At 46.3% G+C, this 14,848-nt stretch overlaps 2 protein-coding genes across 2 annotated transcripts; both read right to left on the minus strand.

Moving 5' to 3' along the window:
- Positions 1–1,763: 1,763 nt before the first annotated feature.
- On the minus strand, positions 1,764–4,682 carry LOC100829155 (cyclin-P4-1). The gene is made up of 2 exons (XM_024455632.1): positions 3,774–4,682; positions 1,764–2,360 (listed from the first exon to the last, which is right to left on the minus strand). Exons 1-2 carry the CDS (start codon positions 4,130–4,132, stop codon positions 2,051–2,053), a joined length of 669 nt encoding a protein of 222 aa, XP_024311400.1. The 5' UTR covers positions 4,133–4,682; the 3' UTR covers positions 1,764–2,050.
- Positions 4,683–5,800: 1,118 nt separating this feature from the next.
- LOC100829762 lies at positions 5,801–14,629 on the minus strand. Its single transcript, XM_010228916.3, has 8 exons — positions 14,196–14,629; positions 12,823–13,176; positions 11,790–12,222; positions 11,550–11,622; positions 11,237–11,354; positions 10,789–11,101; positions 7,984–8,464; positions 5,801–7,304 (listed from the first exon to the last, which is right to left on the minus strand). Exons 1-8 carry the CDS (start codon positions 14,233–14,235, stop codon positions 6,153–6,155), a joined length of 2,964 nt encoding a protein of 987 aa, XP_010227218.1. The 5' UTR covers positions 14,236–14,629; the 3' UTR covers positions 5,801–6,152.
- Between the last annotated feature and the right edge of the window lie 219 nt (positions 14,630–14,848).

Below are 14,848 nucleotides of genomic sequence, written 5' to 3' on the forward strand. Positions count from 1 at the left end.
CTAGTCCACTTTTCCATCGCCGGCCCTATGCCTACCTCTATCGATTCCATCCCGGCTGCTCAAATATTTGCTCAGCTCACAAGTTAGAGATTTGGAGGGACGACGGGAGCAGCGGCCAAACACATCTGGCTCCCAAGTTGTTCCCTCTCCAGAACTTAACGCACCGTCCAACGCATTGTCGCCGCTTCTTCCGCCGCCGAGGATGTCTTCCCTTCCGTGTCGGAAACCAGCTCGATGTTGGTCGCCTCTGCTCCCACCTCTAGCCGCCGCGCGAAGTCCGTAACATGTGAGACGTATGCCAGGGAATAGCAAAATCCAAAATTTCATTGCCAAGAGCATCTCTAGCCGCGCCCCCCATTTGGCGCCCCCCGTTTTTTTAGGGTTCCGTCGTGATCCAGCCGCACCCCCCAATACCAACTCCCCCAAAAATTGAATTTCGCCAAAATTTAGCTAAATTCGGTGAAATTTAAATGAAGTACGTGAAATTTAACAAAACTCGATGAAATTTAATTAAACATAAATTTTTTTGTTACATAATTCTAAACAAATGGCCGCCTAGTCGAGGTCGCTGAAGTAGGTGAGTTAGGCCTCATCGGAGTCGTCGGAGTCGATGTTTATCGGCTCCACCTTCACCTCCGGCGCCGGCCTCTTCCCCGCCTTCTTCTTCTCGGCCTCCTCCCTCGCCGCCTCCTTGGCGCTCCACGCCTCGGCCTCGGCATCCGTCATGGCGAGGCCGAGGCGTTTTGCCTCCTAAGCCTCGCGTTGGCTGGCGCGCACCGCCGCCCGCTGCCTCGGGAAGTCCTCGGGGGTCGCCGTCCTGGCACCAAGCGCTAGTAATCTGGCCGGCGCCCACTCCGGCTTTGGCTTTGTCCGGACAAGGCGGAGATGTCCGCGAGGCGGCTCCGGCCCCCGTCGGCGAGAAGACGACCCCGGCTCCTCCTTGATGCGCAGCGCCGGAGCCGGGGGAGTTGGTTGGCCCGCTGTATCAGTGCCGGTGTCACCAGCCATGGGTGATCGCCGACGGTGATGCGGGCGAGCACCGCCGCCACAGAGCGCCCGCGCCAAAACTGGCGCCGGCCATCGATGTTGAAGCGGCCCGACAGCGGGCTATGTCGATGGCGTGCCGGTCGGCGAAGAACGGCGCCCAGTTTGCCCCGGGTCCTCGCGCTCCTCCGTCGTCAGCTCGTGCCACCAGTGGGCGTTGACGGTGGTTGTCCGGGCACGGCCCGTTGGCACCGGCGGCGTCGGGATGCCGCCAATGTTCAAGGTCCAATGCGCCGGTAGCCGGCAGTCGGGCAGTGCCGGGTACTCGTGCTCGTGGAGGGCCTCGGCCTCCTCGAGCGTGAGCGTCGCGCGCCGCCATGTCTCTCGCAGGAAGCCATGGCGGTCGGGAGGGTTTAGGGCGAGAGGGAGGAGAGGAGGCGCCGAGTACCACCAGTGGTCGCCCCTTTTTATATCGTCGGAATGCGAACAGGCGGGCGTGTGAACACGGCGATAATGGACGGGGCCGTAGCAACCGGCGGGCTACCCCCCGCCCCCCCTCCCCGTCCCCCCGTGGGCTGGGTTCGGCCTAGGGGCGCCGGCTGATTTTTTGAGCCGTGCCGGATGAAAAAACAAATTGGAGAGACCGGCTGGGTTGGAATTTTCGCGCCGACGCCCCCAAGCCCATTTAAGGGGCCTTAGAGGGGACAACTGTAGTTGCTCTAAGCGGGTCACAACATAGGTGGGCTGACTCAACTCTATTTCTTTTTCTTGGGCCCGGCTCGCGCTACTCGTTCTCCATTATACACAATCGGTCTACACTTTGTCTCGAAAAGAAAAAAACACAATCGGTCTACCCTCTGCAGAGGCGAAACATTCAGGCCACCACACAGTGCCATAACAACCAACGCCGCCAAACAGGCCAACAGCGGCAGAACACACCATTCGAGACGCCTATGCATTTTTTGCCGTACGTATGAAGTATGTCGCTGTACATGTACCCAACCGAACAACACAGTATCACAGTGTACATACGCTTGCTTGGAAGCAACCCACCTCTATCTACCACCTACGCAGCCAGCTGCTGCTGACAACTGCTACTACTGCTACCGCCACTGCTGCTAGTGCTAGTGTCAGTGCCATCGTCTTCAGATATGCAGCAATGTAGCAGCCTGCTGCCTGAAGCGGCAGGGGCAGGAAGGACGGGCTCCAGCTCCAAGCAGAGCATCTCGGACTGGAGGATGGCGCAGTAGTTTCCGAACGTCTCCGGAGACACGTTCAGGTCAAAGCCGACGCCGAACAGGAAGTCCACCTCCAGGTAGTTCATCTCCGGCAAGCTGATCCCGCCGACCTTGGCGAAGTAGGCGTTGTTGTAGCATCTGCAACAGCAGCAAAAGCACCGTGTGTTAATGTGTTTTGTGTCAGGGTTCAGATAGATCTGGTGTTGTTTATAGCCGTCAGATTAAGTCTTTTTTTTGTTGGGAGAAATCAAGGCTGATAGCGGTAGTAGGCAACCAAACTGTGTGCAATAGACAAAAGACCAGATGGGCCAGAGAGGCACGCCAGATCAGTTCTTTACAATTTACCTTGAAATTTAAGCCGTTTTCTAGGATGTCGATTGGCCAACCGGGAGCACCATAGTGATTGTTTGAAAGAATGAAGATTCTCAAAACAATAAAGATACCATGGAGTAATAATCAACTGGGTCATTATTTCAGAGGAAACCTGGATACTACTAGAGGGCATCAGCAAGCTGCAAGTTGCCAGTGTCCCATTCAATCACAGCTTGACAGTGAATTAAATTTCCAAAAAGAGAGAAAGGGTGCTGAAAGGGAGGACGCTTCTATCTTAAATCTTGGGTCCCCCCTCCCAAATGCATATGTGGTTGGAACTTGGATGGATGGAAAGAGTAGTGGAGTACCCATAATTTGTGCCCACACCACACACATCACCTCAGTAGCAGATAATACTCTACTTGGCGTGCTCGATCAGTATGAGCCCTGCCTGAGATTTTTCATTCTAACAAATTCTCTGATGCAATGTGTTCGTCTCTTTTGATATAGTCGACGCAGCTTTCGATTGCATGTGCTTGTTAGGATTTAGGGAAGGGGTCGTTGGGTCTTGCTCCTTAAAGAATGTTTTCTGCCAATGCTTCCTACATGATCTGGGCTCCGGATTTAGATGTCGATCTTATCTCATCAGAATCTTCTATAAATACAACTCACCAAATTGGCGTCTACCATGGCTCTAAAAAACCCACAATTAACATCAACTTGAACAGAAGAGACTGATCTGCTCTTTCAGAATCCCCAAGGTTAGGTTGACATGGTAGCTAATTAAGGTCCCCAACTAATAACTGGTTGACAGCGATTTAAACAAGCACAAAAGATGCAAGATAGGAAGTCTGCAATAATGGTCGGTCTAAAAATCAAGTAAGATAAGGTTGTCCAAGTTAAGCACAAAAGGACAAGGTTCATACGAGAATCAAGCTATCTTTTCACCATAGTCCTGAAAGGTGTCTCTGAATTCCTTTCATGGGTCTATCCGATGGATGCCGTTTGAACCTCTTGATTCGAGGAGATGTGCAAAGATCAGTGCCCAGGCCCATGTGACCAAACTAGTTTGAATCTTCCTAAGAATTTCAGTATCCCTATATAAAGAGTAATCTGATCTACAGAATTCAAGTCTGTCTTGTTCCAGTTCTCTTATCTAAGCGACTTGATCATACGCCTGTCATCCTAGAAGTTAAACTGCGAGCGACAAGCGTGCAGTTCAAGCGAAAATTAACTCACATGTCATCCAAGAACTTGACGGCGGCGAGCACGGCGGTGATGAGGAGGCGGTGCACGCTGTAGGAGTCCACGGCGATGGCGCGGCGGCGGCGGCTTAGGAGGCGGTCGAGGTAGATGTAGGCCACGACGAAGCACGCTGGGCTGCAGCCCGCGAACCGCGCGATGCGCGCCATGTACGCGCGCACCGAGATCCCGGGCTTCGTCGTCGCCCGGAACGCCGACGCGGCCGCCGCCAGCTCCGCCCCCGGCCCCGGCGCCGCCGCGTCGTTGCGCTCCGTGACGCGCTCCAGCAGCGCGGAGAGGGCGCAGACCACCCGCGGCGTGGCCGCGGCGGTCGCTAGATCCTCCTCCTCCGCCATGATGGCTTCTCGGCCCCCTTCCTTTGGATGCTGCTGTGCTTGTGTATGCGTGAGTTCTCGAGCCGTCGAGCGGGGTTGAAGAGTTAGTTGGAGTATGTGGATTGCTGGGTGGAGGAGGGGGTGAAGGGCAAGCCAAATTATTGGCAGGGCAAGTTTGTGCTCAATCCAAACACCTTAAAAATCTCTTGGGCTGTTTGGAATGTTGAGATATTCTATCGTGACAAAAAATATGTAGTTATGCACTGATTTATGTGAAATCCTTGCAAGTTTTCTACTATGTTCCTTTCTTTCAAAATATACTAAGGTAATATAAATTTTATTCATCGTTAATTCTTCTAAACTTTGTGAAACTTATATCAGTATACATTGTGTCATCTACTGTACCAAATTGATACACCATGAAAGCATATTTTATGATGAATCTAGTGATCTTGATTTGACACTTTATTTACTATAAACTTGGTAAGACTTTAGTTTGAACGTCAACAAAATTTATACGTCTTAAACGGAGAGAGAGCTATGATACAAAATCGCATAAATTATGGGGAAGTACCGCACCGTATTACTTGTTTGCCCCCCTCTGAGCATGAAGTTGGGTGAAGTGAATAGACCAGAACGCTTTTCTTTATTGCAAGACTTGCACGCTTGATTGTTCATACAGTACCTCTGACTTGTTCTTGGCTTAATCACAGGCGTGTCAACCTCTAGAGATGCGCGTGGCGTTGCAAGAGTGCCCGAAAGGAATGACAAGTGCACATAAGCTGGCTGCCGGGTGGGCAATCACAGATCCACAGCTTTATTTCTCTTCCCAGATAAATCAGCTCAAAATGCTGATCACCGATCACATCTTCTCAGAGGTCAAACGGCGGTGATTTTCTACGAACTTAACAAACGGGCATAATAATGTACTGACAAGACCATTACCAGAAATAACAATAACTGTACACGATGGAATTACAGTAACTATACTACAATTTGCAAACCTGAAGTGAAGCTTCGTCCAGAAAGGAAGTGATCGGTGACGTTTCAGTAAAGCGAACAACGGTCCCTTTATTTGCCCTATATCACCTTTTGAGCTCACTGTTTGCTAAATGCTCATCAACTACTGATCTGAACGAATCTGGCCATTAGTTTAATGCTGATCTGAACTTGGATGCAACGAGGGCACCAAGCGGCTGCAATCATGTATATTCCTCGTGCAGTTCTTCCAGTGACTCTCCACATGCTTTCATTCCCACTGTTACGAGCAATCCGCAAGCAGATGAACTACAGGTGGTCCTCGCCTCCGCAGTGAACTTCCGGGCTGTTCATCTGCAATTGTCATGCCTCCAAGATCTGCAGAACAGATGTACCAATCAGAGATAGATATGCCAGAGATCCAGGACCAGGAGGTTAGCAAACGTAGGTTCAAAACTTTAGTTGCACTTCAGAGTTTGCAGGCCGTAGGCAAGGACGTCGGTTTGAAGCAAAGAGCCAATGTGCAATTAAAACAGTGTCAAAGAGGGGCAACGTGCAAGCATTGAAGCAACGCCCTCAATCCCAAGAACAAAAATACTGCCATTGACCGAGAAGGTGAAATTCCCACCGTCTATTTGACTTACGGACGAAGATCATATGTAAAACATGCCATGCAATGGAAGAGATAAAACTGATTTATACCAAAGAACGTGAACAAGCCAAAAGATGTTTCTGATAACTGAACTCTTCCATGGAGAAGGCACAATTAACTCCTCAATGGTAATGTCAATATACATACAGAAAGTACAAAGGAGCCCTGTGAATGGCCTCCTCTTGATGATTTCAGAATTTCTAACTGAACTACGTGATCAGAAAGAAGGTAGATCTATCATCTATGTACCTTGTTGTCCAATTTGTCTAGGGAAACAACTGACGGAATGTGTCTAATTGCTCAGGGTAAACAGATCATTCACAGGGGTTCTCGTGGGATTCTAGATTACAAGCAAGTAACTGAACTTCTTAAGGGTTTTTTACTCATCATTTGGTTGATGTCCATTCATCATCACGTGCCCGCTAAAGCATAGGTGTTAATCAATGACTTGTACTCTTCGTTCTCAGCACACCCTCTACTTGTAAGGACACCCATTAACCGGTCTGCACTATCTGTGTCATTGTTCTCCTTGAAATATGCCAGAAGACTCTCAACATTGCTAGGTCTCGGTCTCCATCTACTTGCACTTTTAACTGCTGCGGCTTTCTCCATACATGACAGTGCTTCAGATAATTGATTATCCTTCAGGTATGCGGAGGCAAGGATTTCCCAGGTGTTCGGTTTTGGGTTTCCACCTTTCTCAACAAATCTGTTCAGTGTTTGCTCAGCCTTGACAACAAAACCTTCTCTAGAATACCATGCTAGTAAAATGTTCATAGTCTTAGGATCAAAACTAGAACTTTTGGACGCCCATTCTTCATATAGAAGTTCAGCTCCCTCTATATCTCCTAGCCTAACAAGGGCAGACAGTACCTCCTGGTAACCCAGGTTATGAATTGTGGAGAAAGTTGCTTTGTACCAATTCCAAATGCGGTAGACTTCTTCCTTCTTCTGAAGGTAGCTATAGAGGGTGATGAGAAAATGGAAACATTTTTTATCCCGGCCTGTTGTTCTCTTTTCAGCTTCTTTCAGGCATACTTCTGCCTTCTCAAAGTTCCCCAGCTTAATATGCATGCTAGCAAGTGTGGTATAAGTAGTCCAATTGGCAACAACAGACTCATCAGCAATCATCTGGTTAAACACTCGATCCATTCCGTCAGCATCTTTCATAGCTGCAAAACTCTTTATCCAAATGTTGTAAGTACAGACATCAAAAGAGACATTTCTTTCCTTCATCTCGTCAGTGACTGCAGACACTTTCTGAGGCTCTTCAACATCGACGTAAAAATTCATCAACACATTAAAAGGTAATGTGTCAGATGCATATCCCTTTTTCCTCATCTGCTCAAACGTGTCTTCTGTTTTCTCTTTCATCCTAGCTTGAGCATAAACATTGAGAAGAGACCCGTATGTTCTTTTATCCTTCAGTGGATCAGGAAGGCTCTCGAAGTATTCTTCAGCATGTGGAACGCCGCGTACTTTTGCAACTAGATCCAACTGGATTGCCATATCACTGGATGAGAGCGAAAATCTATCCCTGCGCTCAGTCATCCAATCATAAACCTGTACATGTAACAGAAGTACTTGATGAGAATCCATAAGACTATTATTAAATTGGTCTCAAAAGGCAGAAAAAAATAAATCATATAACAGTAAGAAAGGAAGTCATAACACTTTCACAAACTATAGCTATCAAAGGCAAGCATTGAAATTTTTAAAGGATTTGCAATGTTGTTGAGGGTACTGAACAGAACTACTGCTCCTTTCCATTTTAGCTCGAAGTTCGCGTGGATTGTCTATTTGTACCTATATCTTTGTGGTTCTATTATATATTTGCTACATCATCCCTTGAGCAATGAGTTATTGATGATACTGCCATAAATCTGCTCAAAGTAGAACTAGGAAATCTCCGACTTCTATCCAACCTTAGTTATTAGACTGGTGTCCTAACTTTCATTTTTCAAACAATATTTATCTCTCAGCAGCATACATAACTGACACTAAAATTTCAGCCAACAAACACAGAGGATTTCAGTACTATCTGTATCTGGTGCACACACTTACATACAAATTCCTAAAATATGCAACACTGGAGTCAATGTAATTATGCAAGTAACAATAACACGACATTAACAATATTAGCTGCTTAATCCGAAAAGACACATTAAAACAATATCGCCGGATCACAACAATAAATCTAAAATTCAACAGATCGCCGAAAAATGCTACCAGGAACTGTTACCTGGAGCGCGAGGTTGAATCGGCGGAACTTGCGGAGCTCCCTGGCTACGCGGCAGAGCTCCCACTTGTCAAGGCGGCGCTCGCCCTCGTCCCAGTCCGCGAGCGTCCGCCCCACCGGACGGCGGCCGTGGCCCACCGCTATGCGCCGGTATAGGCTGCTCCACCGCAGCGCCTTCCTCCGCTCGAAGTCCACCGTCCCGTAGCTGTGCACATTCGCCACCTGCTGCCCAGCCGCCGCGGCCGAAGACGACGGCGGCGGCGGCGGCGGCGATGGGGCCGAGGAGGAGGAGCACCGCACCGTGAAAAATACCGCCGAGACGCCGCACGGCCGCCGCGGAGAGGAGCGGGCCGGGGCTGTAGAGAAGGGCGGGGGGAGGTGCTGGAGCAGCATGGCGGCAGGTAGCAGCGGACCTTGCGGGTGGGAGCGGAGGGAAGCTGTGAGAAGAGATAAGATGAACCGGAGCGGGGAAGTGGGGTTCCGGCTCGTGCGTTGAGATTCGCGAATGCGGATCTGAGAACTTCGGGCCCACAGTTCGCAGCCCTCGCATCTTCCCGCGCGGATTTGTATTACTGGGCCGTCGTGGCTGGCCCAATCGGAGATTCCATGATGGCTTTGTCTCTTGAACTGTGGGCCTAGTATTCCTCCGTCTATGTCTCAACTTTGACTAAATTTGAACGTATCTATACACTAAGTTATGTCTAGATACATCTAAATTTTAATAAATTTGAGACATCTTTTGTTGGACGGAGGGAGTACTATGTTGCAAAACCTGGTTCTTATAAAAAAAACTTAGGTGTCAAACATCTCAGAGCATCTCCAATAGCATACCCATATTTTGAATATCCAAAATCATTATGGGTAGGAAAGAGAGAAAATTTGGTTAGACAAAATCTGTTCGACTTTTCCTAAATATGGATAACCATATGCATAAATTCTTTCCAAACCTACTTGTTATTGTTACACTGTTCTTCTCTCCCCTGCCATCGTGCACCGCTTGCTCCTCTTCCCCTCGGTCGCTCGTGGCCGAATTCACGCGGGGAAAGCCAACGGCGTTGCCCAACAGAGGGAGCAGGCGGCGGCGGGCAGCGTGACGTCAGGCGGCAGGCGATCGGATTGACGCAACTGACGTTGGAGGGGCGACGCAGGGGTCGCAGGAATTGACCATCAGTGCAGAGGAGGTCCATGGGGCACCAGTCGCCGGCAGTACTAGCCCTAGCCACCGCTGCCCCTTCGGCTTCAGGGCGCCGCTCGACGCGGGGCCGACTAGGGTGGTGGAAGGGTTGTGGGCAACGAGGAGGTCGCCGGACGGCTCCATTGCTGGCAACGGCGCCAAATCCGGCGGTGAATTTTCAGGCAATTGGCTTGCCTCCACCATTATGGGTCTTTTGGGGTCTTTTGGGTACTATAGACTAGAATACCCAAATATGGGTTCGATGGGCAAAATATGTGTAGGTACCTAATTTTTTGTGTATCCAACTTTTTTGGATATGCTGCTAGAGACGTTTTTTGGACAAAATACTCATATTGACGTTTTTTTGGTATTCACCTTAAATATGGGTATGTTGTTGGAGAGCTCTAAATTTTTTTGGGCTCGAATACTCTTGTTCTTTTTCATGAGTGTTGTTTAGGATATACTGTGATGCATCTTAAGGTTAGGTGCCTTTTTAAAGATGTGATGCGGTAGTCGTCAGCTGCGATCAACATGGCAATTGATCCTATTTTGAACGTTGGGAATGTTGAAAATTGGAAGTTGCCCGGCCACAGATGGGGATGTGATTGCTACAATGGCATGCCGTTTTCTAGGTGGCTGCAGGAGTGGTAATGGAAGCGCAGAACTTTCAAGGAGTTGTTCGCCAAACCACAAAGAGGCGCCAAACCACAAGGAGTGGGGTAAGAGGTGCTTGGCTGCTAGGATAAAGAGTTTTGGGCCATCAACTTCATACATGTACTCTGTTTATTTTAGACCGGATCGGAGCTGCAGCCCTCATAGCCCAGGACGGGTCCTAGCCTGATCTAGTCTACAGAAAATGGTTGTGTGTATGGATCGTTGCAGAGCCCAATGCGTTGCCTTTTCTTTTTTTAAAGGTGGAAGAAGAAAGAGGTGGTCAACGTCATGACAAGCAATACACTGAGCGCTAATTTGCTCTTATTTGATACTGCCAACGTATATACTTGTATTACGTATACTAGTAGTCAAATTTTGAAAGTTATACTCCCAGGAAGATTAGTGCTGACAATGTCACCTGGAGCCTGGAGGCAGGCAGGTATGTCATCGTGACTACCGGCGACATTGCTAGGTCACCTAAAGATCATGTATTCATGTACAACTGTACAATTCGTTTATCAATGATATCGTCAATCATTCATTCATGCTTTGTTCAAGAGGACTTGCAATGAAGATACCAACATGCTCAACTGGAAAAAAGAACCGAGCCAAGATAAAAGCGACTGATTGCAATGCGCACATAACTCCCCAATATTTTTTTTCTATTTTCACCATAATGAGATCATCTCTTCACCGTAAACTGATGGGTTATAATTTCTCCAAAAGCCATATGCTACAGAAACCAGCACAAGCCTAATCCAAAAGCACCACTACAAATGTTAGCTGAACGGACAATTTTGCCTTAAGTTGGCAGATGCGCATTGCTAACGTAAATCAGGGCGATGGCAACGGCATAACCATGAGCAAACCGCAGAACGCTCATCGGTGATCGGTAAATAAAGGAACCATAATTATCCAGGATGCTAACTGAAACTACCGCTACCGTCTGTTCCTAGGTTGGTTGCTGGTGGAACTGGGACTATGGTTGCCTTAGGCGCCCATCGCCATCAGCAACCCTGCCTTCTGAGGTGGAACTGCGGCTCACCGAGCTCAGTTGAGATAGTGGGCAAAGAAGTTCTGCCTCTGGGTGCCGTCCATTGGGAGGAACCTCCAGCAGCAAGTCTTGATCAGAATCATCGACGTACTGAGGGGCCAGCATGGACAATTTATCTGGGGGTAGCATAAACAAGTTAAGTGCTCCTCCTGATTTTGGCAAAAATGAACCTTTGAACTGAGGAGCCATAGCCCCAGATTCAGAACCTCTTTTAGGACTCCTGGTGGTTTCTTTTACTTCTGCATGTTCAAATTAAAAACAATTCAGAAGGCTTCACCATGTTACTTGCAACAAGCTAAAAAAATGACAAAGAACGAATTGAATTCAGAAACACATTTTTCAGATGCCAGAATCAGAGGAACTAAGATGCTGACCCTGGCAGCTTTGCAACTGGCTTTCATGAGGTCTTTTGAGATGCTTCATGGCTGGCTTGACAAGGCATTTCACAGCACTGATATTTTCTTTTTCTCCTATTTCCTTACTGTCTTTTACCTAAAATAAGAGAAGAAAAAACACTTAATCATGTAAACCAGAAAGCTTAGACGTTCATACTGTATATGCAGTGAAGAGAATAGGGGAACACCCTCCTTTTTGAAAAAAAAGTGAAGAGAAAATCACCAGGGCAAATGTGCCCATAGGGATTAACTAAGTAAAAAATGGAGAGAGGATGCAATAAAGCATGCATACCTCTAAAGCTACTGAAACTAACGCTGAATCTACATTCTCCAATGTATGCGGCTTAGAATAATGAAGTTTATCCCTGCAAAAGAGGTATAACGACCAAAAAATTCTTTAGTTTGATTCAAACCAAAATAGCCTCTTTAACTACTATTGAATGTGGAAATCTGTATAGAGGGCTAAACGCAATGCTTAATACTCCGTACAAAACTTTTTTTATCCTAATGAAGGCGTAGTCCCGTAGAATACCTTCTAGCATTATCATGTATCTGGACAGGAAACCATTTTGGCTTCTCAGACAAAGCATTTGAGTTGCTTGCTCCCTTGCTTTCACCATGCACAACAAATGAGGCAGTCCCTGAATAGGATAAGGATTCACTTGTAACGTATGATTTATTATCTGCAGGAACGGAGTTTGCTTCTGAATCTCCATCCACTGATTTTGAGTTTGCATGTCTAAGAAGCACACTTCCATAGCCAATCTCAAAGGAGCCTACAGCAGTTTCACTATGATAAAGTAGGTCTTCCTCAGAGGATCCAGAAAGGCAATAGAACTGCTCTTCATGCATTATGGAGTTAAGATCCTTTACAAGCTTTTCCACCTGTGAAGGCTTAGAGCGAGTGACACAGCTCCTCTTTCGTGACGGTACCAGTGACTCCCAAGCATGAGATTGAGCTGAACCTGAATTTGGAAGATATCAGAAAACCATCAACAACAACACTTGTTATAAAGACACGTTCAAAAAAAGAACAGAAGTCGTTGTGCATTACACATGGAATCTTTTATAATCTATATTGAAGCTTAATATGTCATAAGTAGTACTGTAACTTTCTTGAGGCTCTTCACTGTGTTTCATCTTGTTAATATGTGGTAAAGGAAGACAGTGTGACCATAACTGATGTTTAAAGCGCTGCTCGTTACAGAAATGTGCCTTTCACCTAAATTTAAGCTTGATATCAACTGATTTAAGGCTTTCAGTAAGTACAATGGAAAGATTAACCAGCTCTATATTATAGACAATCACTATTATATACACTGCAGGTATAGTGCTACAAGAACTACCTAAATATGTTTACAAGAAATCTCAGGTAAAGTATAACCTTGCAGAGAAACATTAGTGTGTAATTTCTGACCATTGATCTCAAGCCTCAAGTTCAATGCTTCTATATTGTAGGTTTGAATTGAATGTAATTAATACCATGTAATACCCATCAAGAACGTGAAGAACATAAAAGCTATCTGATGTAACAGCAACACATTAGGCAATTCTAGATAACTGACCAGTCATTTCACTTGCATCTGCAGAACCATAAGGGGCACAACTCTCTGAATATGATACTGCTGATCCAGAACTAGATCGACTTGGATCAGCATCCCCCATCTTTCGGAAGTTTTGATCAGAAAATGGTTCATTCTTCTTTATGATGTGACTTGGCCTTTTCTTTAGTTGCCTCTGTTCTTTCAGCCTCGACATCGGTGGCTTCAGCTTGCTAACTCTAGGTTCCTCAACATCAATATCGTCCCGAGAATGCATTGGTGTGTAATTCTCCAATGAACCTTTTGTTCTCCATCTTGAGCCGCAAGCATTGCAGAGCACTGGCTTATCTGCTGGCCCATTTCGCCAAAGTGGTGTGCCTGTTCAGTATTTCCCATAAGCAACAAGAAGTGTAATAGAAAAATGATATGCAAGAATGCGTGCGGGGTGCTTGGTGTCTATTATATCAGGAGTGTTCTATCGGAAATGTACAAAAATCATGCCTGTGGTATCACAAGACGTGGTCATATTGAGGAAAGGAACACAGAAGAACCCTCAGAAACTATATGTTTACAAGAATGTATCTTTGAGGAAATGAGTAATTAGTCATATAGATAGTCAAACTGCATATTTCAGATATTGTTTTTGATGGTTAGTACAAGCACTAACTATTTATTTATTTCCCCTACAAAATGAGGCATACCAAATGCAGATGATCACCCTGACTGCAATGAGCAGCTTGCTTCAGTAAGAGCTAAAGAACTCCTAACGCGCAATGCCACTCACGTTAAAGCAAAGGAGAGGATGAATCTGTGTGAATTACACAACGCAGCAAAGATTCAGGTTCATCGCCTTCCTAAAATTAAGCATTTCTGTAGTTGCAGCAGCTTGAAGTCTAAATAGCTTGCTGTCAAGAGCAGATGGTTCTTTTGTTCTTGTATAATAATAGAAGTTTGAGCTACACCTAATTGCTCATTATCTGCACCAATTATCTAACAGGTACATCCACCATAGTCAAACAAAGGTCTAAATGTGTCTGCGAGAATGAGGTAATCGGTTCCTCGTGTTCAGAATTTTGCATATAAGAGGGCTCTGCGACCTTGACCTTATACACAGAGGCACGGAACTCTCATAAGCACTTCTGATAGTTCGACAGATTTCAGCTAATATGTACCAAACAGCGAACCAACTTAAATCCACAAAGAACAAGCAAGATTAGGAATCCGAGTCGCTAGGGACCCGAAAGATTTCTTCTAAGACCCACTTCCTAGATGCATAATTCGACGAAATCATCGCCCAAAATATAGAACTCGGCGAGGAACAAAGGGATACCGGATTTAAAATAAGAAAAACAAAAACAGGAAGGAAAAAATTGCTTTATTCAAGAACAGGAGCTCACTTGTGACTCCGCAATGACGGCAAGGACCTTCCTTCACCATGCCTCCTCTTCTCCTCGCCCCCTCAAGTGAGCAAGGAAGAACCCGAGAAAATTCCAGCCAAACAAACACGGAAAAACAAAAGGGAAACAAGAAAGGAGCAGTTCTTCTGTATAGGTAATTCTTAAGCAAGCAAGAGAGGGGAAATTCAAGAAGTATTTCTTGGTATGAATCTTTTCAGACCCAGAGGGGATTCCTGGGAACAATTCGACAGCCCATGAACTCGAAAAACCAAGACTTGCTTGGTAGGTGTTCTCTCCTATCTTTCTTCTTCCTATTCTTTATTTCTTTTCCTTCTGTTCTGTATCCAGTCTTTTGGAGAGAGGGTAGAGGAGAGAGAGGAGAGGGGAAAGGGATGGAGAAATAATGGAGGAAGGAATGCAGCCAGAAGGGGAGATTTACCAAGGCCGGGCGAGTCTTTGGGCGAAAGGCATTTGGGGGAGGAATCCAAAAGAACTATAGTTTTAAAAGGTGTAAGTTTTTAGTAATGACACAACGAAGCAATTAGGAATTGTGCAAAGTAGGAAAAGATAAGAAGGGATAGGGGCCAAAGCTTCTTTTCTATCGTGTCTTTCAGTCTTTGTGTCTGCTTGTTGTGGTTTTTTAAAACAAAATC

This window comes from Brachypodium distachyon, chromosome 5 (genome assembly GCF_000005505.3).
Source record: "Brachypodium distachyon strain Bd21 chromosome 5, Brachypodium_distachyon_v3.0, whole genome shotgun sequence".
Taxonomy (NCBI): Eukaryota; Viridiplantae; Streptophyta; class Magnoliopsida; order Poales; family Poaceae; genus Brachypodium; species Brachypodium distachyon.

Coding starts and splice junctions, on each gene's coding strand:
- LOC100829155 (XM_024455632.1), bottom strand. CDS start 4,132: ATGGCGGAGGAGGAGGATCTAGCGACCGCCGCGGCCACGCCGCGGGTG. Junction 2,361..3,773: donor GTCAAGTTCTTGGATGACAT/GTGAGTTAATTT, acceptor CTGCTGTTGCAG/ATGCTACAACAACGCCTACT.
- LOC100829762 (XM_010228916.3), bottom strand. CDS start 14,235: ATGGTGAAGGAAGGTCCTTGCCGTCATTGCGGAGTCACAA. Junction 12,223..12,822: donor AGATGCAAGTGAAATGACTG/GTCAGTTATCTA, acceptor TTCCAAATTCAG/GTTCAGCTCAATCTCATGCT. Junction 11,623..11,789: donor ATACATGATAATGCTAGAAG/GTATTCTACGGG, acceptor CCTCTTTTGCAG/GGATAAACTTCATTATTCTA.